A 27,316-nucleotide genomic window follows, 5' to 3' on the forward strand; every position below is an offset into this window, starting at 1 on the left:
GCTCTAGGGAAAAACCAGCTCCTAGACCGTCTTCCGGCGGGAGCTGTGCTGCTCCTTATCATGGTGAGTTGGCCAGGATTATGCGGGTTTCTGTCGTAAATGATTCCTCTTATCCTTTCTGGTCCTGAAGCGGCCTTGAAATGCCTCAGCCACCCAGAGGTGGCGTCGTCGGAGTTATGCTTGGGGTCCCCGGGAGGAGCGGCTGGCGTCCGAGAGCGTGCCATCAGAGCTCTGATGCCCCCTCGCTCCCTCACCCGGTTCCTTTGCTGTTCCGGACCCCGGCCCCGCTCCAGGCCGACCTTTCGGCTCTGGGCGAGTTTATGACTCCTCCTTGCAGTGACATCCTTGATATAGAAATAAAAGTCTTTGCCAGTGTCAGCGACTACAACACCAACAAAAGATCAGAAAGCAAGTCCACAGCAGCAACGACCGTATTAGTGATGCTTACAGCAGTGACGATAACACTGGCGTAAATAAAGAGGATGGTTAGTAGGGTATTGAGGCTGACGCCCCAGTCTCCAACTTGCCTTTATCGAGTGCGACAGCCGGGTATGGCAGCAGCTTTCAGAAGGCCAAAGACTGGCGAAAGTCAAGGTGTCGATAGTGCCTCTTACTGCAGCTTATTTTTTTGTGTGCGTTTGTAGATCCCAATATACCTTATGGCTTTGGGGATGTGGTATTTAAATTTTGTTAGAGGTGTTAGTCATTTTATTCCTTTAGAAATCAAGTATATAGCTCTCTGAATTTTATCTAAGGATAAGCAGTTGATTGTGATTTCAGTGTCAAAAGAGGTACACACCATTGTATCAGAAAATTCATGGGTCTCTTATTGATAGCCTGTATATGACAAAAGGACCACGTTTCTGTGCCCCAGCACTGTCACTCTAACTTTTTTCCTTGAGTGGATATGGTCGAAAAAATGTCTTATTCACATATTTGAAAATATTTTCTAAATTTCCTGTAATCCTTCCTTTACATGCAGAAAGTGGGTAAAAGTTTACTTTTTTTGCTGACCAAATAGCTGTGTTCTCCTTCAGACATTCACCACTGTGTAACCAGAGTTAAGTTTCTAAAACTTGACCATGCCACTCCCTTGCTTAAAATTCTTCCGTTTTTTCCCCTTTAGCCTGAAAGCTAAAGTCCTGTTTAGTATGGCAAGCAAAGACATCTGTAGTCTAGCTTCTTACCTTTACAGCCTCTTTTTACACATACATACATACATACACCCATATTCCAGCTACAGTGAACAGCTTGCAGATTGTGTTCTAAGAATTAGACCTTTGCACCGAATTATTATATGCTCTTCTCTCTGCCAGGATTGCGCTCCATTTCCTGTCTGCCATCCTTATCAGTATAACCCTTAACATGTCCTTTAGTCTGTTTCATGAGCCTTTCTGCCATGTCTCAACATTCTATTAAGTGCCTCCTTTACGCTCCTGTGAGGGTGCTTTTTACCAGTAACATCTGGTGCATTTTACCAGACTGTGTTAAAGTTGTGTATTCACTTGTCTTTCTCACTTCCTAGGCTGTAAGCTTTTTGAGAGGAGGACCTATGTATTCGCTCTGATATCCCCAGAGCCTTTTGTACAGTGCCTGGCCCAGAGGAAGTTTTCAATAAATATCTGTTTTATAGAACACTGAATAGGTAACCATGGCAGTAAATTTTTATGTGTGAAACATTAGTAATAAGGGAAATAGTAGCATTTAAGTTTTATTTTTAAAATTACCCATTATGTGTTATTTGTTAATAACGTGCTATGCGCAAAGCGTAGTGCTTTCTTAGAAAATGTCAAGGAAATATAGCCCTTGTCATTAATGAAGTTACTAAAAAATTAACTTACCATGAAAGATGACAAGATGAAGGCTAGCCTATGGTTAATTACAAAGCAAGTGGCATAAAAAACTATAGTTTGAATAATCTAATAAGGCTTCATGTAGGAAGTGAACCAGTAGACTGAGTACTTTGTCCCTTACTCCAGTACGCTTAGTCTACAATTCATTACCCTCATTTGGATGAGGAAACAGAGAGGTCAGGTAACTTGCTAAGTGCTTCAGGGCTATTAGTGCTTGGGTTAGACAAGTCTGGCCTTTTTACTCTAGAATGGTGTGATCATGAGACAAGGAGAACAGCAGCTTAGTTGGAGTTGAGGATTCTTATCTGGAGCAAGAGGAAAAAATGGAAAGAAACTGAGGCTAACTCATTGAAAGGATTGAGTTCCAAGTTGTAAAATTTGGAATTTATCCTGATAGCAGTGGAGAGCCAATATAATTTTGGAAAGAGTGACATGAAAATTAGGATTTTTGTGGGTTTTCCCCCAGTATCAGAATGGCATCAGAAATGGCCCTCTGCCTTTTAGAAACCTTATTGATTGTCTTAACCTGAAACTATTTTTTTAAATATTTTTATTTATTTATTTATTCATTTGTTTGTCTGCGCTGGGTCTTGGTTGCATCGTGCAGGATCTTTAGTTGCGGCATGCGAACTTTTAGTTGCAGCATGTGGGATCTAGTTCCCTGATCAGGGATTGAACCCAGGCCCTCAGCATTGGGAGCTCGGAGTCTTAGCCACTGGACCATCAGGGAAGTCCTTTAACCTGAAACTTAAAGTAACTGAAATAATTTTAAATGGGCTGAAGTTAGAAGATATTCAAGGATACCAGTATTAAGTAGAATTTATCTTTGGGACCAAAATATCCACACATAATTCTTTAAGACTACAGTATGTTTGTTGACATTAGCATTTATTAACGTTTCAGGTGAAAATAGCATACTGTTCCTTTTCAACTGAATTGGTTTAGCAGAGCCTTAGGGTTATACATATACACTGGTCTTTATTTGGATATGAAAATTAGTTGCACCTTTTTCCTGATGCTTTATTTTTACATTTTTAAAAATATTTTTTACTTTAACTTTTTATTGTGGAAATTTTCATACATACACAAAAGTAGAGAGAATATAATATAATGAGCCCCCATGTAGCCATAACTTGACCTCAACAGTTATCAACATTTTGCTGTTTTTGTTATGCCAGATTTCTAGAGCTTAGCCTATTTTCTGCCTTTCCTGAGTCTAAACATAATGCAACTAATGACATGTAAAACTTGAAGAAATGGGATATATCATTTTATAACTATTGAGATGTTTCTAGATGCTAACTATAGGAAAATCACACCTCTGCTTGAATTGGATCTGAAAGTTTTTCACATTTTTAATCTGTTAATTCCTAGTTCCATTGCTGTCTGTGGAGCTTCAGTGTTTGAATCAAATTGGCCAACTTTAATGGGGTAGAAATGTAGTATGGTTGTTATAGTGATTGTGGCCTTTACCATCTAAGAAAATGTTTTGTTAAAATTAAAATCCAAAAATTTAAGTACATGGCACTTAGCAATCAAATTATTATGTATGACCCGTTGAAAATTGTGAAGGATTTTTTTTCCCCTAGAAACAATTACTTTGCTTTTGTAATAACAAAGATTTTCACAGCTTATTTTTCCAGGGTGTTTTTTTGTTTTGTTTTTTGTATTGTATTCCCATCATGAAAGTATAGTAAAATTGATCCATTTAAGCTTCTTGGTTTTATGTCCTATTAAGAAAAGTCTTCTCCACATACAAGATTATAAAATGATACATCCATGAGTTTCTTCAATTATTCTGTTGTTTTATATTTTGATTTTAAAATAATGAAAAATTAGAGTGAGTAGTAAGGATCCAACTTTACCTTTTTCCAAATACTATTTATTGAATAACTCATACTTTCTCCCACTGATACTGGATACTACCTTAATCACAGGCTAATTTCCTATGTGTGCTTGAGCTCTCCTTTATGTTAAGGCTTTCTTACATGGTTTCCTGAACTTGAGTGGTAAATCCCACTGTAATCACCACTCAGTCTCTTCTCTCATTGGTAACCCCACTGCCATGACCTTTCTCTGCTAGTACCATACTGTGTACTAGCAGGGACCATGGAAGCTAGCTAGGATGCCAGATACTTTGAATGCCTGAGGGAGAAACTCAGAGGTTTTCCTGTAATAATAGTTGCCAAACCTTTCATATATAAAGCTTTAATTAGGTAAATTGTAATAATTTCTTTCCAGTAGAGCTATTTGGCAAACTGGTTCAAAATTGCCTAATCCATTAAAAAAAAAAAAAGAGTTTGATCTAGAGCTAAAATGCCTGGGTTTGAATTCCTGCTCAGCCATTACTAGCATTGTGTGCTTAGACAATTTACTAAAAATTGTTTCCACCACATAGATGATTGTGAGTCTTAAATAGGTAAATACATGCAAAGTGTCTAGAATAATTGCTTGGGACATAATGAGCATTCAAGAAATGTTAGTTGTTATTACTATATCGCAGGAATGAAGAAGATTAGATACTTAAACGCTGATTTGTGTACTTTTTGTTTGCTTTAAAGGGGACAATTCATCTCTTTAGAAAACCACAAAGATCTTTTTTTGGCAAGTTATTGCAGGAATTTAGACTTGTAGCAGCTGATCGAAGGGTAAGTTATTTTTATTCCTTAACCCTAATTTTAATTATTGCACAAACATTATAACATTGAAGAAAGGTAAATTTTAAGGCAAATAGAAATCACTCTTGATCCATCACATTGTTTTCATTTTATTATGTTTGATAAGTAATTTTTAATGTAAAATTACAGTACTTTAGTATACAGTTGTTTTGCTTGGGAGGAAGCTAGGCTTTGGTTAGTTTTTATTCTAATTCTAAAGAATTTTGAAGAAAAATTGTTTGGTGATAGCCTTATGTTGTTAGTTTTTTTTAGCAAATTACGTGGGTGTGGTCTGAAGCCACGTTTTCTCATTTTTAATGTAAGGCAGAAAAAATAAGTTATGCTTTGAGACTATAAATAGACAATTGATAGATACCCTTTTTGGTCACCAATGTAGACCTTCTAGTTATTATTCTGTTTTCATTGTTCTCATTATTGTCTTATACTGTAAGCTCCCTGAGGGCAGTGACTATGTCTCTTTTGCTCACTTTTTTTTTTTAAACATCTTTATTGGAGTATAATTGCTTTACAATGTTGTGTTAGTTTCTGCCATATAACAAAGTTAATCAGCTATACGTATACATATATCCCCTCACTTTTTTAATAAAAGTACAAAATAAGCACCCAACAAATATTTGATGAATTTTAAATAATCCTAGCTTCAATGTAACATAATAAGCAGTAGCAATGATATTGATGACGTATTATAATACTAAACTAAAGACTTCTTTTCTTTGTTTTTTACCACTGTATCTCCTGTTTCTAAAACCTTGGGATATGGTCAGAACTCATTAATTCTAGTATTTGGAAATATTGTCATCTCTGAATGTTAAACTCTAAGAGCCACAGGTAGGAAACTTATCTGCTTCTTTTGTATCTAGTCATTTAGGATGATCTCTTTTTTTTTAAAATATTTATTTATTTATTTGGCTGTATCAGGTCTTAGTTGTGGCACACAGGATCTTTGATTGCAGCGTGCAGGCTTAGTTGCCCCGTGGCATGTGGGATCTTAGTTCCCCAACCAGGGCTCGAACCCGAGTCCCCTGCATTGGAAGGTGGATTCTTTTTTTTTTTTTAAGTGTTTTGTGGGTTTTTAAATTTATTTATTTATTCATTTATTTTTGGCTGTGTTGGGTCTTCATTTCTGTGCGAGGGCTTTCTCTAGTTGTGGCAAGCGGGGGCAACTCTTCATCGCGGTGCGCGGGCCTCTCACTGTGGCAGCCTCTCTTGTTGCGGAGCACAGGCTCCAGACGCACAGGCTCAGTACTCGTGGCTCACGCCCCCAGTTGCTCCACGGCACGTGGGATCCTCCCAGACCAGGGCTCGAACCCGTGTCCCCTGCATTGTCAGGCAGACTCTCAACCACTGTGCCACCAGGGAAGCCCCGGAAGGTGGATTCTTAACCACTGGACCACCAGGGAAGTCCTTCGGATGATCTCTTGAGAACAGATAGTTACAGCTTTATGATGTTGATGGAAAGCAACTATATTGCAGGAGGAAGCAGCAAGTTCTTTAACAGTACGCGTCACTGAAGCATAGTATACCACAGAATAGGTAGTAGGAACAAAACCAGTATAGGAACACCTGAATTGTACAGATAACCTCTATCATACTTTAAATCTTAAGAGGTACACCTGGCTCATCTCTTCATTGCTTTTCCTGTCTTAGTTCTTGGTGATTTCATATTTCATGTGGAAGATCCTTACCTCTCAGTTCCTCACCACAAATAATCTTGTCCTGTATCCCTCCCAACCATCCACTCCTATGATCATACCATAAACCTTATCATTTATAATAACTATATCCTCCCATTGTCTCAATTTAAGCACTTTACTCATCAGTCACTATCCCTTGTCTTTCCAGTTCACTCCTATTACTAGGACCTCCAGTCCATTGACTCTGCTATATTTTCACTATTTTTCACCTCTCTTATCCTCATTTACTTACTTATCAATTTAGATTCTCTGGTCCATCATTTTCATTTTCTTGCATATGCCTTCAACTCCTTTGTGCCCCTCTTCTGTTTATCATACTTCCTTGGCAAATCCTTAACCTCATTAAGTCCACTTTTTTCCTACTCTGTACCTGCATGCAAGCAACTGAATGTAGCCTTAAAAAAAACACAAAACCATGCTGACTGGTCTCACTTTAAATTCATGATCAAGTATGCCATTAGTGTGGCCCATACTATATGTTCCTAGTTTATTCAGTTTCCAGTTTCCTAAGTGACAGTTTCATACCATTTTCTTTCACTTCTGTCCTCAAACTCCCAAAAGCTTATTCATCCCCACTAACCTTCATCTTCCTTCCTGTTTCGCTGAGGGAAAAGAAGTAATCAGGAGCAAACTTCCACATCCTGTCACTAGCATATCTACCAACACTCTGCCTGCCCTCCTATTTTGTGAATGAACTGTCTGATCTGCTATATGAGGCCAATTCTTCCACTGTTGCCTACTCAAAGACAGCATTCCTATAATGGTTCCTTCTGTCTCTTGCATTGTTGTTCCTTCTTGAATCATTCTCCTTCTTCTTGCATCATAATTACATGCCATATATTCCACTCTCAGCTACTGCTTCCTTTCTCTGCTTCTTTTTATACAAAAGTACTTAGAAGAATTGTCTTTACTCTCTTTGTTCACTTTCTCTTCTCCCTGTTTCTATTCAACAAAAGCAGTCTGATTCTAGTCCCCACTTATCCACAGAAACAGCTTTTACAAGGTAACTAATAACTTCTGTGTTCCAAAAGCAGTGGTCATCCTCATTTCCCATCTTATTTGACCTTCAGTGGCATTTGATGAAAAACAGTCTCTTCCACCTTAAAGCAGTTTTATTCATTTGGACTCTGAAATGCCACTCTTGATTTTCCTCCTACTTACTTGGCCATTATTTTTAGTCTCCTTTCTTACTTTCCTCTCATCTTTCTGACCTCTTACGTTTTGGAGTGTCCCAGGGCTTATGGAGCTCTGGCCTTTATTGTTTACACTTATTCCATTTAGGTGACACTTTCATTACCATATGCTGATGACCCTATATTTATATCTCAGTCCCTATCTTCTTCCCTACCTCCAATTCCCATATATAATGGACTTCTCAACATTTTCACCTGGATATCTAATAGGCATCTCAAATTTAATATGATCAAACCTGAACTTTGATTTTCTATCACTCCTTCACTACATAGCTCAGGCCAGAAACCTTGGAGTCGTCATTTTTACCCATCTCTTTCCCTCACTCCTCACATCTGCTTTATAAGTAATTCTTGCCGGCTCTATCTTCAGTATAATACTCAGAATCTGACTCTTTTAACACCTTCCTACCACATTCAAAGCCACCATCATTTCCCACATGGTTTATTGCAGTCACATTCTAAACGGTCTTCATACTTACATCTTTGCCCCTATGCAGTGTATTCTACATAGGGAAGCTGAATGAGCTTTTTAAAATGAAAGCTAAGTCACTTGCCATCTCATCTGGAATACATCCCAGTTCTTTTCCTGGCATACATGACACTACTTGATGTAGCCCCAGACTCCCTCTCAGCTCTGTTGTCTAGCTGTCCTCAGCCATTCTTCTATCTCAGAGAATATGCACTGTGGTTCCCATTTTCTCTCCCAGATATCTGCATGCTTAGCACCTTTGCCTCTTTCTGATTTCTGGTCACATGTCGCCTTACCAAAGGAGTCTTTTCTGACCACCCTATCTAGAAGAGCAGCTCTTCCATGTCTTCCATTTACTGTGTTCTTACTGTATTTTTTCTTCTAGCACTTACCACCACCTGACCTTATATATTTGCTTATTGTCTGTCACCTCACCTGGATTATAAGGTCCATGTTTTGTTCACTGCTGTATCTCCAGTGCCTAGAATAGTGTCTGTTACAAAATAGATACTCAAATATTTGTTGATTAATAGCTTGATTCAGCATTAGAACTGCATGCATTAAATGCTTTATCCTCCTTTTCTGACTGCTGTTGAATCCCTGTTCTGACTAGACCCCATACCCAATCATTTCATTAATGTCCTCGCTAGTATTAGAGTCCCTTGTCTTGTTAACCTATCATATCAGTTCTCAAGTCTCTAACATCCCTATCTCACTTGCTTTTCTGGTTTTGCTCGTGGGTGTAGAGGAAGTTCCACAATGGTGTCTACCATAAATTCATGTTGGTAATTATTGTTCTTCTTTTTGATGATTCAATAGTATATTCACCATAACATCTATTCTGCAGATCCTCTTCCAGATTGAAGTTTCCAGTGCTACTTTATCATATCCCCTAATTTTAGGAAATGGCCTTGCTTCTTCCTTTCTAGACTGTTACCTCTGTGTTACATCACTGTCATTTCTTTCTGCCTTACAAGTTCTCTTTCTCTTCCGTTACCGTCTTACCCTTCTCACTTTCTCACAGGTGGTGTTCTTCCTTTCTAGACCTACACCTTTCATCTGTATTGTAAAACCATTCTATCCCATACCATACTTGACCTTAGCAATTACATGTTTAATTTTAACACCTCCAAATAACTACCTTTTCACTAATTTATTTCACCTCTACTTTCAAACAAGCATAGGTCTCCCTTTATAGGGAGAGGAGCAGAACAAAAATAGAAAACAGTTCACTTGATCTCTTCTTCCTTTATTTTTAGAATGCTCTTCCTCGTCCCTCTAAATCCTAGCTATTTCAAGGTATATCTCAGATCCTCCCTTTTCTGTGAACTTCTAAACTGTGGTAATCTTTTCCTCTTTTGCAGTCCTATTTCATACAATTTACTTGGTAAATAACCCAAGTACTGCTCTTTTTTGGTGGGTGGGTGGGCAGGGTAACTTTATTTTGATGTACCATCAAACTTACAGAAATGTTATGAGTATAAGGAACTCCCTTATACCCTTTATTCAGATTCATCAATTGCTTTACATTTTGTCCCATTTGTTTTTATTATTGTCTCTACATGTTTATAGAGACAAAATTATATTCAAATGTCAGCATATTTTCTCAACTATTTGAGAGTTTGTGTCAGAATTTATTTTCTCTTGAATAATTCCCCTTCTAGAATTATTCTTTTAGGCTTATATATTATTGATTTTTTTTTTTTTTTTTTTTTTTTTTTTTTTTGTGATACACGGGCCTCTCACTGTCGCGGCCTCTCCCATTGCGGAGCACAAGCTCCGGACGCGCAGGCCCAGCAGCCATGGCTCACGGGCCCAGCTGCTCCACAGCATGTGGGATCTTCCCGGACCGGGGCACGAACCCGCGTCCCCTGCATCGGCAGGCGGACCCCCAACCACTGCGCCACCAGGGAAGCCCTAGGCTTATATATTAAAATAGTAACTTGGTTGATGATAATTTTGGTTGTTTTAGAAAATGTGGCACTTCAACTTTTTGAAACAAGTTGTACTTATTCCTTTGAATATTAGAGTATGAATCACAGCAACTTGAATGGACCCAGAGAAGTTTATCAGCATTGTACAAATAAGAATGATTTTCTTTTTCACAGTCCTGGAAGATACTGCTCTTTGGTGCAATAAACTTAACATGTACTGGCTTCCTGCTAATGTGGTGCAGTTCCACTAATAGTATAGGTATGTCACTATTCTTATTTTTAGGAGTTAATTATTTCACTTTCATTGTTCTCATTTTAAATAAAGGTATGTCTTCCTTTACATAGAGTATATTATTCTGAAATATAACCCAAAAGATTTAAATGAGAGAATCTATTCCAAAAGTACCTTGTAAACCATAAAATTTGGTTCAGTTGTTAGGCATTATCATTTAAAATGAGCTTTTTTTAAAAAACTTTTTAATCTATTTGAAAAACTAAGATTTCTTTTTATTTTTTAATTGAGATATTGATTTACATTATTATATTAGTTTCAGGTGTACAGCATGGTGATTCAGTATTTTTATAGATTATACTCCACTAAAAATTATTGCAAAATAATGGCTCTAATTCCCTGTGCTGTATAATTGATCCTTGTTGCTTATCTATTTTATACATTGTAGTTTGTATATCTTAATCTCTTACCTTTATCTTGCCCCTTTCCCACTGGTAACCACTAGTTTGTTTTCTATACCTGTGAGTCTGTTTTATAAATAGTGCTGCTGTGAACATTGGGGTGCATGTATCTTTTTTGTGAGATTTCCTTTTAATGTGATAGATTAGTTCTTCAATTTATGTAGTGTATAAATTTTTATGATTTATTGAGTTTTCCTTGAAAAGGGAAATCTAATATTTTTCTTGTGTCATGACTTATGTTTTTATTTAACATTATTTTCATCCTGCTATTTTAAAAATACATTTAAAATAGTACTCCAATGACAGAAGGAGGCAAAAAATTGATCTCAGGGCTTTTGAGCATATACTGCTTCATTTTTTCCTGATGGAGAAATCAGGTTCTAAAGTAAGCTTTTGCATTAACCAACTTTGGCTACATATATTAGTCAAATTTACTAGATAATTGCGAACATATGAGATTAATCAGTGACTCATGTTTTTTGGTGATGGATGTCCCTGTTATGAACAATTTTGGTGATTTGCTGTATTTCCTAACAATGGATTCGGTAACATTTTAATCAGTCTTTTTGTTGTTTTGCAGCTTTAACTGCCTATACTTACCTGACCATTTTTGATCTTTTTAGGTAAGTTTTAAAAACGCTCCTTAATGTTTTTACTTCCTTCCTTCCTTCCTTCCTTACCTACTTACTTATTTATTTATGGCTGTGTTGGGTCTTCATTGCTGTGCGCGGGCTTTCTCTAGTTGCGTCAAGTGAGAGCTACTCTTCATTGCAGTGCACGGGCTTCTCACTGCGGTGGCTTCTCTTGTTGCAGAGCACCAGCTCTAGGTGTGAGGGCTTCAGTAGTTGTGGCACGCAGGCTTAGTTGCTCCATGGCATGTGGGATCCTCCCGGACCAGGGATCGAACCTGTGTCCCCTGCATTGGCAGGCAGATTCTTAACCATTGCGCCACCAGGGAAGTCCCCTCCTTAGTGTTGTGTTTTGTTTTTTTAATTAATTAATTAATTAATTAATTAATTTATTTATTTATTTATTTTTAGCTGCACTGGGTCTTCTTTGCTGTGTGCAGTCTTTCTCTAGTTGCGGCGAGCAGGGGCTACTCTTTGTTGTAGTGCTTGGGCTCTCATTGCAGTGGCTTTTCTTGTTGCAGAGCACAGGCTCTAGGCGCACGGGCTTCAGTAGTTGTGGAATGCGGGCTCAGTAGTTGTGGCTTGCGGGCTCTAGTGGGCTTTAGAGTGCAGGCTGAGTAGTTGTGGCACATGGGCATAGTTGCTCTGTGGCATGTGGGATCTTCCTGGACCAGGGCTCGAACCCGTGTCCCCTGCATTGGCAGGCGGATTCTTAACCACTGTGCCACCAGGGAAGACCCTTCTTAATGTTTTGAAGCTAATAAGGAATTTGTTACCAACCATATATACTTCATTTGAAAAACAGAAAAGAGACCTCCAGAAGGCTTCCCCAGTGTTTTACTCCTGACCTTGATTGGTGGTTAAATGGGTGTTTTTTTTCTATTCGTTAAAATGTACATATGTGCTTTATCCACATTTCTGTGTAAATGTCCTATTTTGAACAAAACGATAAAATTAAACTAAAAAAAAGTTTGTTGCACTTAATTTATGAAGTTTTCTTTACTTAAAGGAAAGTTATCTGTGAAATAAGTACAATTATCAACATGGACCATACATACAAATAATAATTAGAAGATATGCTGGAAGAAAATACCCCATTTATATAGCAACAGAAAAGATAATACCCAGACTTTAGGTCAGGTGCCTACCTGTAGATGAGTCAGCTGTGACCAGGGAGCAGGAACACGTAAGAACATACTAGTTCCCACTGTAACCATGTGGGTGGGAAAAGAAATGAGGGATGTTAATAACTGCAAAGTATCTATGTAATTGTGAGCTAGAGAGATGACCTATTGGCTCCTGCTTTGGGGACCTTTCATATTTCCAAATAAAGGTTGCAGAATGCTTAGACCATATGTCTCCAAGATCCGTGCCATAGAAGTATGTTATAGGGATGTCTTTTTCATCAGTCACATAACTAAATCTTCTTGATTGGTCTAAAACAGATAGTTATTACTTGAATTTCACACTGTAGTAAGTTGTTTTAGAGTGAGTCTCTACTATACTTATAAAGTAACCATAACTTTATCCCATCCAGAATGTTGTCAAGGTGTTACTAATATTTAGTTTAACTTTTAACAGAGATTAAAGTTTATCAAAGTTAGAATGTATTGTATATGCCTAGAATCAAGTAAATTGCACTTATTATTACTGTGTCATTTTTTGCAGGCTCAGTTATGGAAACCATTTAGGGCGGATAACTTTCTGAGTAGAGAAATTATGGGTTTAGGTTCTATTAGTTCTATTATTAGTGTCTTAATGGTATATCATAACTTCTTTCAGTTTCTCCCCATGTTAAAACTCACATTAGGGTGCTTATTGTGATTAGATTATAAATTATTAGAATAACTTGTTGTTAGTTTAGTCTGCAAACACTATTAACTTTTAGCAACTTAGGTATTCTGAAAGCTAAATTTCTTTCTGTAAGTCCTCTAGTTCTAGTTCTAATGCTAAATTTATTTTCCTTTTTACTTAGTTTAATGACATGTTTAATAAGTTACTGGGTAATGATGAGGAAACCTAGCCCTGCCTATTCATTTGGGTAAGTTCAAATTATTTTATTTTCTGCTAACTTATTGCTATTAAAGTAGTAGTTATACCAGGCAGTAAAGAGCTAGCTAGAGTACTTGTAGAAAATAAATGCTGCCTGTTTAGTGGAATAGTGATCAGATAGTGAAAGTAGATAAAAAAGCATCTTCCAAGAGGATTCTAGATAAGGAACATGAATGTTTAAATTTAAATCATATTAAAGTGAAATGTTCACATTAGTTTTTTTCTATTTTATAAAACAAATCTTACATAAAATCTTCATTTTAAGTTCTTTAATATTTTGGTAATCTCTTATTTCAGTTAGAGAAAGTACAAAGGATTTTCATGTATGTATCTTCTAGATGTTAAAGTAAGTGGGATATAGTTTAACATTAATGCAGCAGTAGAGATGTATTTTTATCTTAAGACTGGATTTGTGACAGCAATGAACTGACAAAAGATTTTGAGATTTCTGTTTCTAGGGTTTAGAAATTACTGAAAGTTAGAAAATAATCTTTTATATCAGAGGATTTTTTAAAATATGTTAGAAAAAATGAGTTCTTTTCAGATTCAAGGAAACAACTTGAAAGAAGAATTTAACTTTGGTGAAGAAACTCTTGGACAAAACTTACCTTCTCCACCATACCATTTATTGGGATCATATTCTTTTGAACAAAATCAGGTTTTATTTACTTAAATAATGGGACAAAGTAAACATGAAATTTTAGTGCAAAATGAAGATATTTATAAGTGTCACTGAAATTTGATAGAGTTGGATTGATATGATAATCATTTGTAAAGGCTTTTGGTTGTGACAGAAATCCATCTCAAACTAGTTTGGGGGAAAAATGTTAATTTACATACCAAAGTGTGGGAAGACTGAGGTAAACTGGTATAGGGACTAGAACACTCAGGACATTGTCTTTCTCTTACCTCAAAAGGCCTGCTTTTCTCTGAATGTCAGGTTCAGCTTCTCAGACCACTTTTCTCCACTATCCTGGAATGATAACTCCTAGCAAGACTTTGAACCTTCTCACCTTCATCCTTGAGACGAAAGGATTCCCCAGCGCTAGTTCAGAAAATAGTGAGAAAGAACTATTGGTTGGTCCACCTTGGTATAGATGTTAGTCTTTAGATCAGCTACTGTGGCCAGGAGACAAGGTCACATAAGGACAAGACAGCTCCCATTTTGGCCTAGTTGCTTAGAGTGAATAGGAAAAGAGGGAGCAATCAAATACAATTGCAGTCAGTCACATAGCTTGAAGTGTCATCTATATTTAATAATTCCAAAATTCAGTTCTCCAGCACTGAGATTTATCTCATGTCATGTTACCTTCATGCCAGGTTCACATGGATGTCTAATTCATGTCTTAAATTCAAGCTAAGATTCTTGTTTTCTTCCCCCAAAATCTGTTCCTCTGCAGTTTTTCACATCTTAGCAAATACACCACCACTCAGTTGCTCAAGCAAAGTCCTTGATTATTCTCTCATCACCTACATTTATCCATGAGCAAGTTATGTCAAGATAACTTAAGAACACACCCAGAATCTGTCCTCGCCCCCGTTTCTATCTCCACTACTACCATCCTAACCAAACTACCTTCATTTCTTGCCTTAACCAATGTCTTGCATCCTAACTGGTTCCCATGCTTCTCCTTTTACCCCCGTTCAGTCCATTCTCCATATAGAAACCAGTGTTTTTTGGGGTTTTTTCTTCAGTGTTTTTTTTTTTAAGCCTAAATCATGCTATCATTCTACTTCTTAAAACCATCCAGTTATTTCCTGTTATACTTAGAATAAAATCCTGACCCCTTTCCTCGTTTACAAAGGCCTTATATGATTTAGACCCAGCCTACTTCTTTTCAAGTTACCACTCTCATGCCCTCTATACCACACTGTCTTTCTTTCCGTAATTTGAACACAACTTATTCCTGCTTTAGGGTCTTTATACAAACTGTTCTATCTCCTGGAAATGCTCTTCACTTGATTCTTACGAGATAAGCCCCGTTTTGTTATTCCGATCTTAATGTCACTAAATGCTAATGTCATTAAGTGACTGGGCCCAATCTAAAATGGATTCTAAAATAGATCACCTAGTTAGCTTCTTGTCACATCAGACTGCTATAATTCTCTGTATAGAACTTATCAGAACTTATAAATTATTTTTTTAAATTTATTTATTTAATTAATTTATTTTTGGCCGTGTTGGGTCTTCATTGCTGTGCGCAGGTTTTCTCTAGTTGCGGTGAGTGGGAGCTACTCTTCGTTGCGATGAGTGGGCTTCTCATTGCAGTGGCTTCTCTTGTTGTGGAGCATGGGCTCTAGGCACACGCGCTTCAGTAGTTGTGGTCTTGCGGGCTCTAGAGCACAGGCTCAGTAGTTGTGGCACATGGGCTTAGTTGCTCCGCGGCATGTGGGATCTTCCTAGACCAGGGCTCAAACCCGGGTCCCCTGCATTGGCAGGTGGATTCTTAACCACTGTGCCACCAGGGAAGCGCAATTAATTGTTTTTTTTTTTTGTCTTCCCCTTTAAAATATAAATTTATTGGTAGCAGGGACTGTAGCTTGTTCCGTCTTATATCCTTGTGCAGTTTGATGAATTTTAACAAATAAATGTACTTGTATAACTACTATCTAGATCATGATATAAAACATTACAAGTTTCCCCAAAGCCTCCTTTAATGACTTAATGTTAAGTCAGAGTCAAACCCTGAGAAAAGTAACCAGGATTGTGATTGCTGTCATTGCAGATTGTTGTTGCCTGTTTCTGAAGTCATATAAATGGTATACAATATATATATATATCGTCATACAGCAGTAGTTCATTCTTGTTCATTGCTCTAATATTCCATTATGTGAATATATCAAAATTTGTTTATATGTTCAACTATTGAAAGGAATTTAGATAATTTTTAGCTTTTAGCTATTATAAATAAAACTACTTATGAACATTCTTGTACATTTCTTTTGGTATACATGTGTGCTCATTTATGTTGGGCAATATGTCTTTGAAATTACTCAGTCATAGGATTTGCGTATATTCATCATTAGAAGATAGGATAATACCAAACAGTTTTCCAGAGTGGTTTTACCAGTTTAACATTTCCACTGACAGTATATTAGAGTTCTAGTTGCTTCGTGTCCTTACCAACTGTTGGTATTGCCTTTTTTTTTTAAAGCCATTCTAGGGTGTGCAGTGGCATCTCATTGAGGCTTAAGTTATTTTCCTGATGAGTATTTGAACACTTTTTCTTATGTTTATTAACCATTCAGATTACCCCTTTTGTGAAATGCTTGCTGAAGTGTTTTATCCATTTTTAGATTGGGTTGCCTGTTTTTTCTTATTGATCTATATAAGAGTTCTTTATACATAAATATATTCTCTCACTCCCATTTCTCTTTCATTCTCTTAAAGATATCTTCTGATGAGTGAAAAGTTTTTAATTTCAATGATAAATTCAATTTATCAGTCTTTTCCTTTATGGTTAATACTTTTTGTGTACTTGTCAAGAAATCTTGGCCAGAATAAAGATATTCTACCCTGTTATTAGAAGTTTTACAATTTGACCTTTCACATTTAGGCTTACAATCAAACTAGAATTAATTATGGGGTTTTTTTAGGGGTTTTTTTGTTTGTTTGTTTTTTGTTTTTGCGGTATGTGGGCCTCTCACTGTTGTGGCCTCTCCCGTTGCGGAGCACAGGCTCCGGATGCGCAGGCTCAGCGGCCATGGCTCATGGGCCTACCTGCTCTGCGGCATGGGGGATCTTCCCGGACCGGGGCACGAACCCACGTCCCCTGCATGGACAGGTGGATTCTCAACCACTGCGCCACCAGGGAAGCCCTAGGATTTTTTTTTAATTAATTCATTTTATTTATTTTTGGCTGCGTTGGGTCTTTGTTGCTGCTCTAGTTGCAGCAGGCGGGGGCTACTCTTCGTTGTGGTGCGCAGGCTTCTCATTTCGGTGGCTTCTCCTGTTGCGGGGCACAGGTTCCAGGCACGCAGGCCTTCAGTAGTTGTGGTTCAAGGGCTCAGTAGTTGTGGCTCACGGGCTGTAGAGCGCAGGCTCAGTAGTTGTGGTGTTCGGGCTTGGTTGTCCTGCGGTATGCGGGATCTTCCCGGACCAGGACTCAAACCTGTGTCTCCTGCATTGGCAGGTGGATTCTTAACCACTGCACCACCAGGGAAGCCCTGGAATTGATTTTTGTGTATGGGTTGAGGTAAAGGTCAAGGCGCATTTGTTTCTATATAGCTATTCAATTTGATAAAACATTATTTATTGAAAAAAATTTATTCTTTATTGCTTTTATGTGCTACTTTTTTATTAATCAAGTGACTGTGTATGTGTTTGTCTGTTTCTGGAGTCTCTTTTCTCTTTTATTTGGTATATTTGTCTATCCTTGAATTAGTTCCATACTGTGTCAATTACTGTAGTTTTGAAATCTTGGTTATCTGGTAGTGTAAATCTTCCAGCTTTGTTCTTTTTCACATTGTCTTTGCTTTCCTTCACCATTTGCATTTCAATACGCACTTTAGTATCAACTTATCAACTACCACAAATAATGTTGCCGTATTTACATACCGTTTTTTTTCATACTCTCCTATAACCTACTTTTTTTCATTTCCATCCTTCCATGTCAGTAAATACATTTCTCTTATATTTGTAATAATGTGTAATGGTCTGTTGTTGATTCCAACATTTTTCTATTATAAACAGCAATGTGATGAATGTCCTTTATTATTTTATTATCTCCTGAATATTCTGAATTCTGTACCACCTGGAATTAAATCAACTCATTTGAGGGAAAAAAACAACAAATGTGATGAACATCGTTAATTATTTTATTATCGTTTCTGAAGATAATTATTTCCTTGAGAAACTTTAAACATATATACTTACAGGTGTTGAATGCCATTAAACTATGTGCAGTGGGAGAAACTAAGATAAATAAGACAACAGCCGGTGGCCTCCAGCTGATAGCTTAGAGATTATAAGACATATTCAGTTAACTTCAATTGTGTGTAGATAGGAGAGGCAGTGTAGTAGTGGTTAAAATCATGAACTCTAGAGCCAGAGTGTCTGAGTTTGAAAACCTGACTCCTTCACTTCCAAGCCATATGATTCTAAACAGTTACTTTTCCTCTTTGGGGTTCAGGTTCCTTATCTCTTTTTTTTTAAAAAAAGTAGATAAACTAGCCCTCATAAGGATTTAGATGAGGTAATATGTTAAACACTTCGACCAGTGTCTGACACAAGATGGGTCAATTAAGTGCTAGCTGTTATTATAATAATGGTTATTTCTAGAAAATAAAAGCCCTAAGGAGTATATGTTGTACAAATAGGCACTCTTTTTAAAATCTGTGATGTTCATTGTTTATTGTCATTCTAGAAACTGTAGTCTTTTTTTTAACAGCGTTTGGATTATAGTAGGCACATGTATAGTGAGTGAATGAATGTGTTCTAGAGATACTAGTTTGTGAATTGAAAGAATTAGGCTGATTTAATTAATTTTCCAATTTCAGATTTGAAAGATTAGAAGTCCTGGCTGTATTTGCATCCACAGTCTTGGCACAATTGGGAGCTCTCTTTATATTAAAAGAAAGGTACATTTGTATACAATGTTACTGTCACTGCAAATTCTACCTATGCCACCTTTGGGAATATGAAAGAATCCAGTGAGACATGTCTGGTTGGAAGGGTATACAAATAAAATGAGCAGTGCTGGAGTTTTGATAGTACAATTTCTTCATGTTTCAGACTTTTCTCCCTTCTTTTCACCCTTCTTTTATTACCTTCTTTGATGCTACTAAATTTAGTCATAGATGTGAATGAAAGGAAAGGATTCACACAGACATGTTTTAGTACATGCTTAGTACAAACCCATTGAAACAGGTTTGGTAGAGAAAGATTGAATTACACCTTGAGGATAATTTGTGGGTCTGCTTGTCTCATCACTACTAATAATCAACAGTTGGTTATCATATTAAAAAGTTTCGTGAATTTATTAGATTAATTATATATTTAATAAAGTCTTATAATTTTATAATTTGTAGGACTTATTTAATACATTATTTCCTTCTTTTAGTGCAGAACGCTTTTTGGAGCAGCCTGAGATACACACGTGAGATTCTGCTTTTAACATAACATATAATTTACTATTGAGTTTGATTCCCAGTTATTAATTGATATGTTATTAAATAGTGGTTACTTTGGCCAATATTAGAGTTCAGAGTGTGGTAATATATATTTTATTGATATTTCACAAGCAAAATCCCCAAATCCCAAGACTCCCTCTTTTCACCCTTAACTGTTCCCAAGCCCTTAAATTTTTATACTGAACAGGAAGGCCTTTCTACCCTGATTTTGGGTCCCTCAGTATTTCTAGGCTAGGTCAATATCCTAAGCCAGCCCCATCTGGTCTTCTGTAATTTAACATTGGATCCTCCAAGTCTTTTAGTAGCAGCTATAGAAAAGATGGAATTGCTATTATTTACAACATAGTGGCCAACTATGTGGACTTTACCTATTCTGATCAGTTTAATTCAGGACAGTCTGACCCGGCCAGTGGACTGTAAACCAAATACCATTAGCATTTCTAAAAATTTATAACAGCAATTACCTGTAAGGAGATACTGTTAATGCTAAGAGTGTTGTTTTTTTTTTTTTTTTTTTTGTCCTGTGTGAGGTGGAGCAAGAGTAGACAGGACATTGGTCATGGTGCTAGAACCAAGTTCAGATTCTGGCTCTGCAAATACTAAACCATTGAAGCAGACCACTCTGCCTTCCCATCTCTTAGTGTCTCTACATGCTGAAATTACATATTGACATTACCAAGAAAAAAATAATCATGAATGTTGTTTTTTTCAGGGGAAGATTATTAGTTGGTACTTTTGTGGCTCTTTCTTTCAACCTGTTCACAATGCTTTCTATTCGGAATAAACCTTTTGCTTATGTCTCTGAAGGTATGTTTTTATTTACCATTAATAAAAAACCAATTAATCTCTCATAAAAACAGGTCTTTGGTTTGTTTCATTAATTCATAGATCAATGAGAAAGTATATCCTGAAGAGAAGAGAGGACTACCCCAAAGGTTCTAAAGTCTTTCTCTGAGCAAAAAATTATGAAACGGAATCTAATTATTACAAGCTTTAAAATAACATATTACTTAAAAACAGGCAAAACTGACTTATGTATTAAATTACATGCAATAAAAAATTACATTTACCAAATACCATGAATGAGATTTTACATGTATAACCTACCTAAGAAAAGTTTACTGCAAGCATTTTAGAAGCATCAGTGTACATAGACTAGTTGCTATGCTCATTGCAAATAATTGTATTTTGTTAATTAGATAAGTTCCCAGGAACTTCTCTTGGGCAATGGTGGGTAGGTATATATTTGAAAGTAGCAAAACTTTATTCCTTTTGATTTATTCTTTTATTTTCAAGTCTTTAAAAATTCAGATAGACTTTTCACTCCAGTGGTCTAAATTATTGGCATTTTTCAATAATTTCAGTGTTTTGGAATCCCACTAACCTACAAAGGGTTAACCACTGTTGGATGGAGAAGTGAGGTAAAAACAAAAGTGGGCTGTGTACACAGACCCACACACCTGTACTTTGAAGCAAAAATAGGTGAGGGTCTTTTTAGGTCTCACTGACTTGAATACCAAGATAACCAAGGGAAGAAAGCTTTCTGAAATACCCATTCAGGTTTAAACAACTTCCTGAGTGTTACAAAGTATGAGTTGTATTTGTATGAGTTAGAGTTTAAGAATTACTGCATGAACTAGAAAATTAAATAATATTTGTGATGACCAGAATTTTTTAGAAAAAACTTTATTAGGATACTATAATGCTCATTCTAGAAATTCTAAGAAGGTACAGAGGTTTAGAAACTGTATTTCTCTGTGAAGATCAGAAAGATACAAGAAGGAAACAGTATTGTTAATCTCATGACCCAGAGATAACATCTGTTAACATTTCTATTTTGTTCCTTTAATTTTTTTTCTATGCACATGTATATATATTTTTTACATATTTAGAATTGTATCAATTACCAATTTTATGTTTAGCTTTTTTCAGTTAACATTATGTCTTGAGTATTGCCTGTCATTAAATACTCTTTGAAAAAATTATTTTTGAAGGCTTGCATAATATTTTGTCATGAATATTTTTAAACAGTCTATTGTTATATAGAATAATATATAACCTTTTACAAATAATGCTATAACCACCCTTTTTTGTTTGTTTGTTTGTTTGTTTGGGTTTTTGCGGTACGCCGACCTCTCACTGTTGTGGCCTCTCCCGTTGCGGAGCACAGGCTCCGGACGCGCAGGCTCAGTGGCCATGGCTCACGGGCCTAGCCACTCCGCGGCATGTGGGATCTTCCCGGACCGGGGCACGAACCCGTGTCCCCTGCATCAGCAGGCAGACTCTCAATCACTGTGCCACCAGGGAAGCCCCACCCTTTTTTGTACCAAATTTCTTGTATGCATTTCCACTTCTTCTTCCCAAAGAAGAAATTATAAATGGGTTAAAAATACACTATTTTTTAAAAGTCTTTGATATATATTGCCAGATTTATTTTTAGAAAGATCATCTAGTTTGTATTTTTATTAGCTGGAAATGAAAGTTCACAGAAACATCAAAATTTATTATACAACATTAGTTGAAATTTAAGTGGAAAATAATATTGAGCACTTTCTATCTGCCAGGCACTGTGATACACGCTTTACATAGAACCCATTTAATTCTTCCTATAACCATAGGTAAATCATTTGATTGATATTATCGCCATTTTACACTGAGGCCCTGAGAGATTGTCACTTGTCTCAGGCTACACATCTAGTTAAGGGCAGAGCTGGGGTTGAAGCCAGGTATTCTGGCATCAGAGTCTGCTCTTAAACTGCTGTACCAGGCTACTTTTTATATGGCTTGCCGATCTTTTTTACATCATGGTATACATAAAAAAATGAGAATTTCTGTAGCACCCTGGGATAAATGTAAGAGGATGCTTGAGCCTGGAGGCTACTTGTCCAGGGACAGTAACTGACAGGCGTCTGCATGTAGCCAGATTCCCACCTGGCCTTTCTGAGAGCTGAGTGAGTTAGTAATCGGTGTACCTGCAACCCATTCTCAGCACACTGGTTAGGAAGCTTTGCTTTACACTATAACAAGCCTTTAAAACTTCAAATTAATAGTAGCAATGAAATACGTTAAGTTCACTTATTCCTTCAGGTCAGCTGTATATTGCAGTTGAAACTGCTTTTCATTTAGTATCCTAAAGGCATAAAAGAGAAAAAAGTTCTAGATTTGAGGAATAACGTGATCTTTTGTAAAGTTATACGGTCATGACCGAACTTATTTTTAAAATTTAAGAATCAAGTATTTCTGGTAATGGTTTATTCTATATACATAATTTAAGTATTTTCTTTTTAAAGCTGCTAGTACGAGTTGGCTTCAAGAGCATGTTGCAGATCTTAGTCGAAGGTAAGATGTTATGGGATTTCATGATATACATAACGTTAAAGGAATACCGAAGAAATGCATCTGTCTCAGCATTATTATTGCTGAGGTTACTACATGAATCTCACAGATCAGATTCTTATTCTCCCTTTACTTTTTCTTACTTTTAAATTGGTGATACAAAAGAGACCTTTACGAGTGAGACTTTTGTTCCCAAATTCTCTTTGCTTTCTTTAAAAGATATATGATGCTAAAATACAAGTCATCTTTTATACGACTTTCATCAGTATTATGTAAGTTCTACTAATGAATACTCTTTTTATTTGTTTTTTCATAGCTTGTGTGGAATTATTCCAGGACTTAGCAGTATCTTCCTTCCCCGAATGAATCCATTTGTTTTGATTGATCTTGCTGGAGCATTTGCTCTTTGTATTACTTATATGCTAATTGAAATTAAGTAAGTATTTTTTATTGCTATCAAGTGTGTTTTGATTCCTGGGGCATCAGTAGGATGGCTAGGGATTAAGCTTACAGCATGTTTGCTTGTGACCTGTGCAACTTTGGTCAAGTCTTGTCCTCAAGTGTCTTCATCTGAAAAATTATGGGGGTTGGATTCAATAAGAAATTTTCACCACAGTCTATAATGCAGGCTGGAAAACTGTTTAAATTCCTTACTGCTAACCTGATGAGTGAAACTGAGAAGAGGAGGGTAAAAGAGAGATGAATCACAGCGACTGTTGCTGAGCAAGGGAAGAGAGGAAGTAGATGTGAATCAACTTTAAAAAAAGCAAGTCTATTAGGAAAGAGACTTTAGCAGCCTTAAGCTTAATTTTATGACGTGATTCGGTGACTCCCTGCCATTTTGCATACTCTCCTAGCATATCACATACAGTTATGTTTTTATTTACTACCTCTATGTGATTCCTACATTTTTATTTCTAGCCCAGATCTCTACTGAATTCCAAACAGCATATCTTCTGTTCATGTCCACCTCAACTGAACCTATTTCCCCCCATCCCCAAAACTGCTTTTTCTTGTACCTTGTGCCTCAGTGAATGTTACTACAGTCTATTCCTTTGCATTCTGCTTTTAAATTGTGTTAAAACATACATAAAATAAAATTTACCATTTTAACCATTTCCAGGCATACAGTTCTGTACTTTCACAGGCATTTAGTGCATTCACTTTGTTGTGAAATCATCACCACGATCCACCTCCAGAACTTTTTCATCTTCCCTAACTGAAACTGTACCCATTAAATAATTACTACTCATTCTGCCTCCCCCCAGCCCCTGGCAGCCACTATCCTACTTTTTGTCTCTATGGATCTGACTACTCTAAGTACTTCATATAAATGAAATTATACATATTTGTCCTTTTGTGTCTGGCTTATTTCACTTAGCATAATACCCTCAAGGTCCATCCATGTCACAAATGGCAGGATTTCCTTCTTATGGCTGACTTAATATTCCATTGTGTATACATTTCTGTATGTATATGCCACATTTTCTTTATCCATTTATCTGTCAACAGAAACATAAGTTGTTTCCATGTCTTGGCTGTTGTAAACAATAGTCTTGTCACCTACTCTTGTTTAATCTTTCTTTTTAATATTATCTTTCCCTTCTTCCCATTCGTTTTCCTAAATTGAGGCCTTTATGATCATTTCCTTGGCCTAATTAGAATAGTCTTCTGATCTTATAATTTTTATTCTCACACATCTTTAGTTATCTGCTGTTTTGCTACTGATGTGATCATTAAAAATTGCAAATCAGAACATAATATTTTCCTGTTTCAAAATTATCTTTTGGATACTTAAAAAAATTAAAAGTTGATAAAAAGAAAAGAAAAAATTAAAAAATTAAAAGTTGTTAACACAGTGAAGCTTCTACCAACCTTACTAGCCATCCGTCTATCTATATATACTTAACTGTTGATAGTTTCATTGCTGCATCAGGGTTTTCATGCCCTTGCACATGCTGCTTTCACTGCCTACAGTATCTTGCTCCCATCATCTTGCTCATTTTGAAGGCTCAGCTCAAATGTCACCTCTTTTTTTTTTTTTTTTCTTTTTTTGCCACACCTCGCAGCATGCGGACCGTCCCCGACCAGGGATCGATCTTGCGCGCCCCTCAGTGGAAGCGTGGAGTCTTAACCACTGGACCACCAGGGAAACCCCTGTCACCTCTTTTTATATTTAGCCTTTCTGCATTATCCCTACCCCAGTAGGCTTGCCACTCACTCCTTTGTTCATCCATGATACCCTGTAGGACTTCTCCTTTGTATCCAAAGTCCTTTATTATATTTTCCCCATGTATGTTTCCTGCCATTTCAAAGGCAGGATCTATGTCTTTACTCATGTTTCTATTCCCAACATATGGGAAAAGGTGAAAAAGAGTACATGATCAGCTTTGTAACCATTGGCATTTTGGTCTGTCTTGTTAATAGAACAGTGAACTACTGATGAGATGCACTTCAGTTACAATGTTGCTATAACAGATTCCTGGAGAATCTCACCTTGTGAAATTCCTGGGGAATTTGAAAAATTTTAATAGTAATTATTGGAGTTATTGTTTACAGCAAAATTGATAGAATCACTGATGAATTCTATTGGTCTTCCTGTATCAGAAATTACTAGTTAAAGGTTTTTATTTGTTGCAGCAAATAAATATATATGAAATATTTATAGTTGACAAGTAGATTGACAACACATTGTGGGGAAATGCTCACATTATTTTTCTTAATCATCTCTCGTCACACTAATTAACATAATTATTAGTTATTTCCCCCTAAACTTTGGCAAGAAAGGATTCTGAAAACTTTTATTTTCCTTTGAGATGCTCTCATTGCCAGTAGTGGCCAGCTGTGGTAAAACAGTCCTGTTGCTTTAGATAGTTAAAGTTTGGTAGATTAAATTGTAAGAAGCCCAGTGAAGCATACATTTAAAATTTAGAATTGTTTTTTCTTTTCAGTAATTATTTTGCTGTAGATACTGCATCAGCCATAGCCATTGCTCTGATGACATTTGGCACTATGTATCCCATGAGTGTGTACAGTGGGAAAGTATTACTCCAGGTAAGGGTCTTCTTTCAATATGCATGCTTAAAATTAGCTATGTTCTTTTACCAGATTATAAAACAATATGGGTTCTTCTACCAGATGATGAAAGTTTTAGCTACTGGAGGGCACTGTTGGAAATGAAGCCAAACAATAATCTCTGAAATTTGAATAGTAAGAACCAGGTGGTACTTCCCTGGTGGCGCAGTGGTTAAGAATCCACCTGCCAGTGCAGGGGACATGGGTTCGAACCCTGGTCCGGGAAGATCCCACATGCCGCGGAGCAGCTAAGCCTGTGCACCACAACTATTGAGCCTGTGCCCTAGAGCCTGTGCTCTGCAACAAGGAAAGCCACCGCAGTGAGAAGCCCTCGCACCAAAATGAAGAGTAGCTCCCGCTCACTGCAACTAGAGAAAGCCCACACGCAGCAACAAAGACCCAGCTCAGCCATAAATAAATAAATAAATAAATTTATTTTTAAAAAAATGAACCAGATGAAGTTCTGTTGATGCACAAAATAGGCATAGATCTTCATGTAATTGTAAGACAAAAGCATAAATGAAAATATTTTGCCTCTAATAATGTTTCAAGTGAAAACAATATTACTTAAAATCTTTTTTAGATATTCATTTTCCCCTAATAAATGTGCTTTGGCTATTGTATAATCTGGTTATGATTGTTTTCTTATTTTCTATTCTTGAATTAGTGAGACTTTTAAATTTAAAATGAGAAATAACTACTTATTGAAACAATAGGAACACCTGTAGACAAGCACCTGAATAGAAAGGTAGTTTCCCAGGACTAGATGAATGTTTAAGCACTGCTTTTCCTTCTGTCTTTCCCTCATGCCTTTTCTAAAACTTATGGGTTGTATCTCCCTCTCCAGAATCAGTAATAACAATAAGCTTAGTTTTATAGTGCTATGCCTTATACAAAGATTTACTTTCTTAAAGAGTTTTTTGTTGATTATTTGGTTCTTTAAGGCTTATTTGGTTCTAGAGATAGCAGCTTTTTTGCAATATAAGAAATAAGTGTGGGCTGATTCCTGATGCTGCTTTATTAGTGGGTCAATTAAAGCCTTTCTTCCCTAAATCATGAGAGGGCACATGTGAAACAAAGCAAAGGCTGGTGTAAAACCCAGTTTTTTAGTGTCAGGACGATTGTTGCAAAAGTTTTTTCTCTCTCTAGATTCATATTTTATTTTATTTTTTTCCCCAGACAACACCACCCCATGTTATTGGTCAGTTGGACAAACTTATCAGAGAGGTAAGATGGAATAATAAGTAAAATCATTTTAATTTATAATTAGAGAATGCAAAGAGTGGGTACAAATAATTTCAACTCTTTCTAGAATTTTATTTTAGGGAAGTTTTTGTTCTTTACAATGATACAGTAGGAGACATAGTGACAAAAATAGAACAATTTGACGAATTGCGCAGTCTGGAAGCCAGATTCACTTGAAATATTGGGTTGGCCAGAAAGTTCATTTGAATTTTTCCATAAGATGTTATGAAAAACCCGAATGACATTTTTGGCCAGCCCAATAAATGTAGACGGTAATGGTCTAAAGACCACACTATTTGCTGTATAAATGCTGTGATTTTTATGATTTTGTAT

General features: G+C 36.6%; 1 protein-coding gene across 1 annotated transcript in view; it reads left to right on the forward strand.

Moving 5' to 3' along the window:
- Window positions 1-7: 7 nt before the first annotated feature.
- The window catches only part of SLC30A6 (solute carrier family 30 member 6), a 38,793-nt gene continuing 11,484 nt past the window's right edge, over window positions 8-27,316 (forward strand). Inside the window, exons 1-12 of the mRNA XM_060117709.1 lie at window positions 8-63; window positions 4,415-4,501; window positions 9,996-10,080; window positions 11,095-11,137; window positions 13,119-13,184; window positions 18,695-18,775; window positions 19,258-19,293; window positions 20,040-20,134; window positions 22,618-22,666; window positions 22,980-23,099; window positions 25,615-25,717; window positions 26,918-26,965. Of these exons, the coding sequence (XP_059973692.1) occupies window positions 61-63; window positions 4,415-4,501; window positions 9,996-10,080; window positions 11,095-11,137; window positions 13,119-13,184; window positions 18,695-18,775; window positions 19,258-19,293; window positions 20,040-20,134; window positions 22,618-22,666; window positions 22,980-23,099; window positions 25,615-25,717; window positions 26,918-26,965 (816 nt within the window). The 5' untranslated portion in view covers window positions 8-60. The remainder of the gene's footprint in view (window positions 64-4,414; window positions 4,502-9,995; window positions 10,081-11,094; window positions 11,138-13,118; window positions 13,185-18,694; window positions 18,776-19,257; window positions 19,294-20,039; window positions 20,135-22,617; window positions 22,667-22,979; window positions 23,100-25,614; window positions 25,718-26,917; window positions 26,966-27,316) is intronic.

The sequence above is a fragment of the Mesoplodon densirostris genome, chromosome 14 (genome assembly GCF_025265405.1).
Source record: "Mesoplodon densirostris isolate mMesDen1 chromosome 14, mMesDen1 primary haplotype, whole genome shotgun sequence".
Taxonomy (NCBI): Eukaryota; Metazoa; Chordata; class Mammalia; order Artiodactyla; family Ziphiidae; genus Mesoplodon; species Mesoplodon densirostris.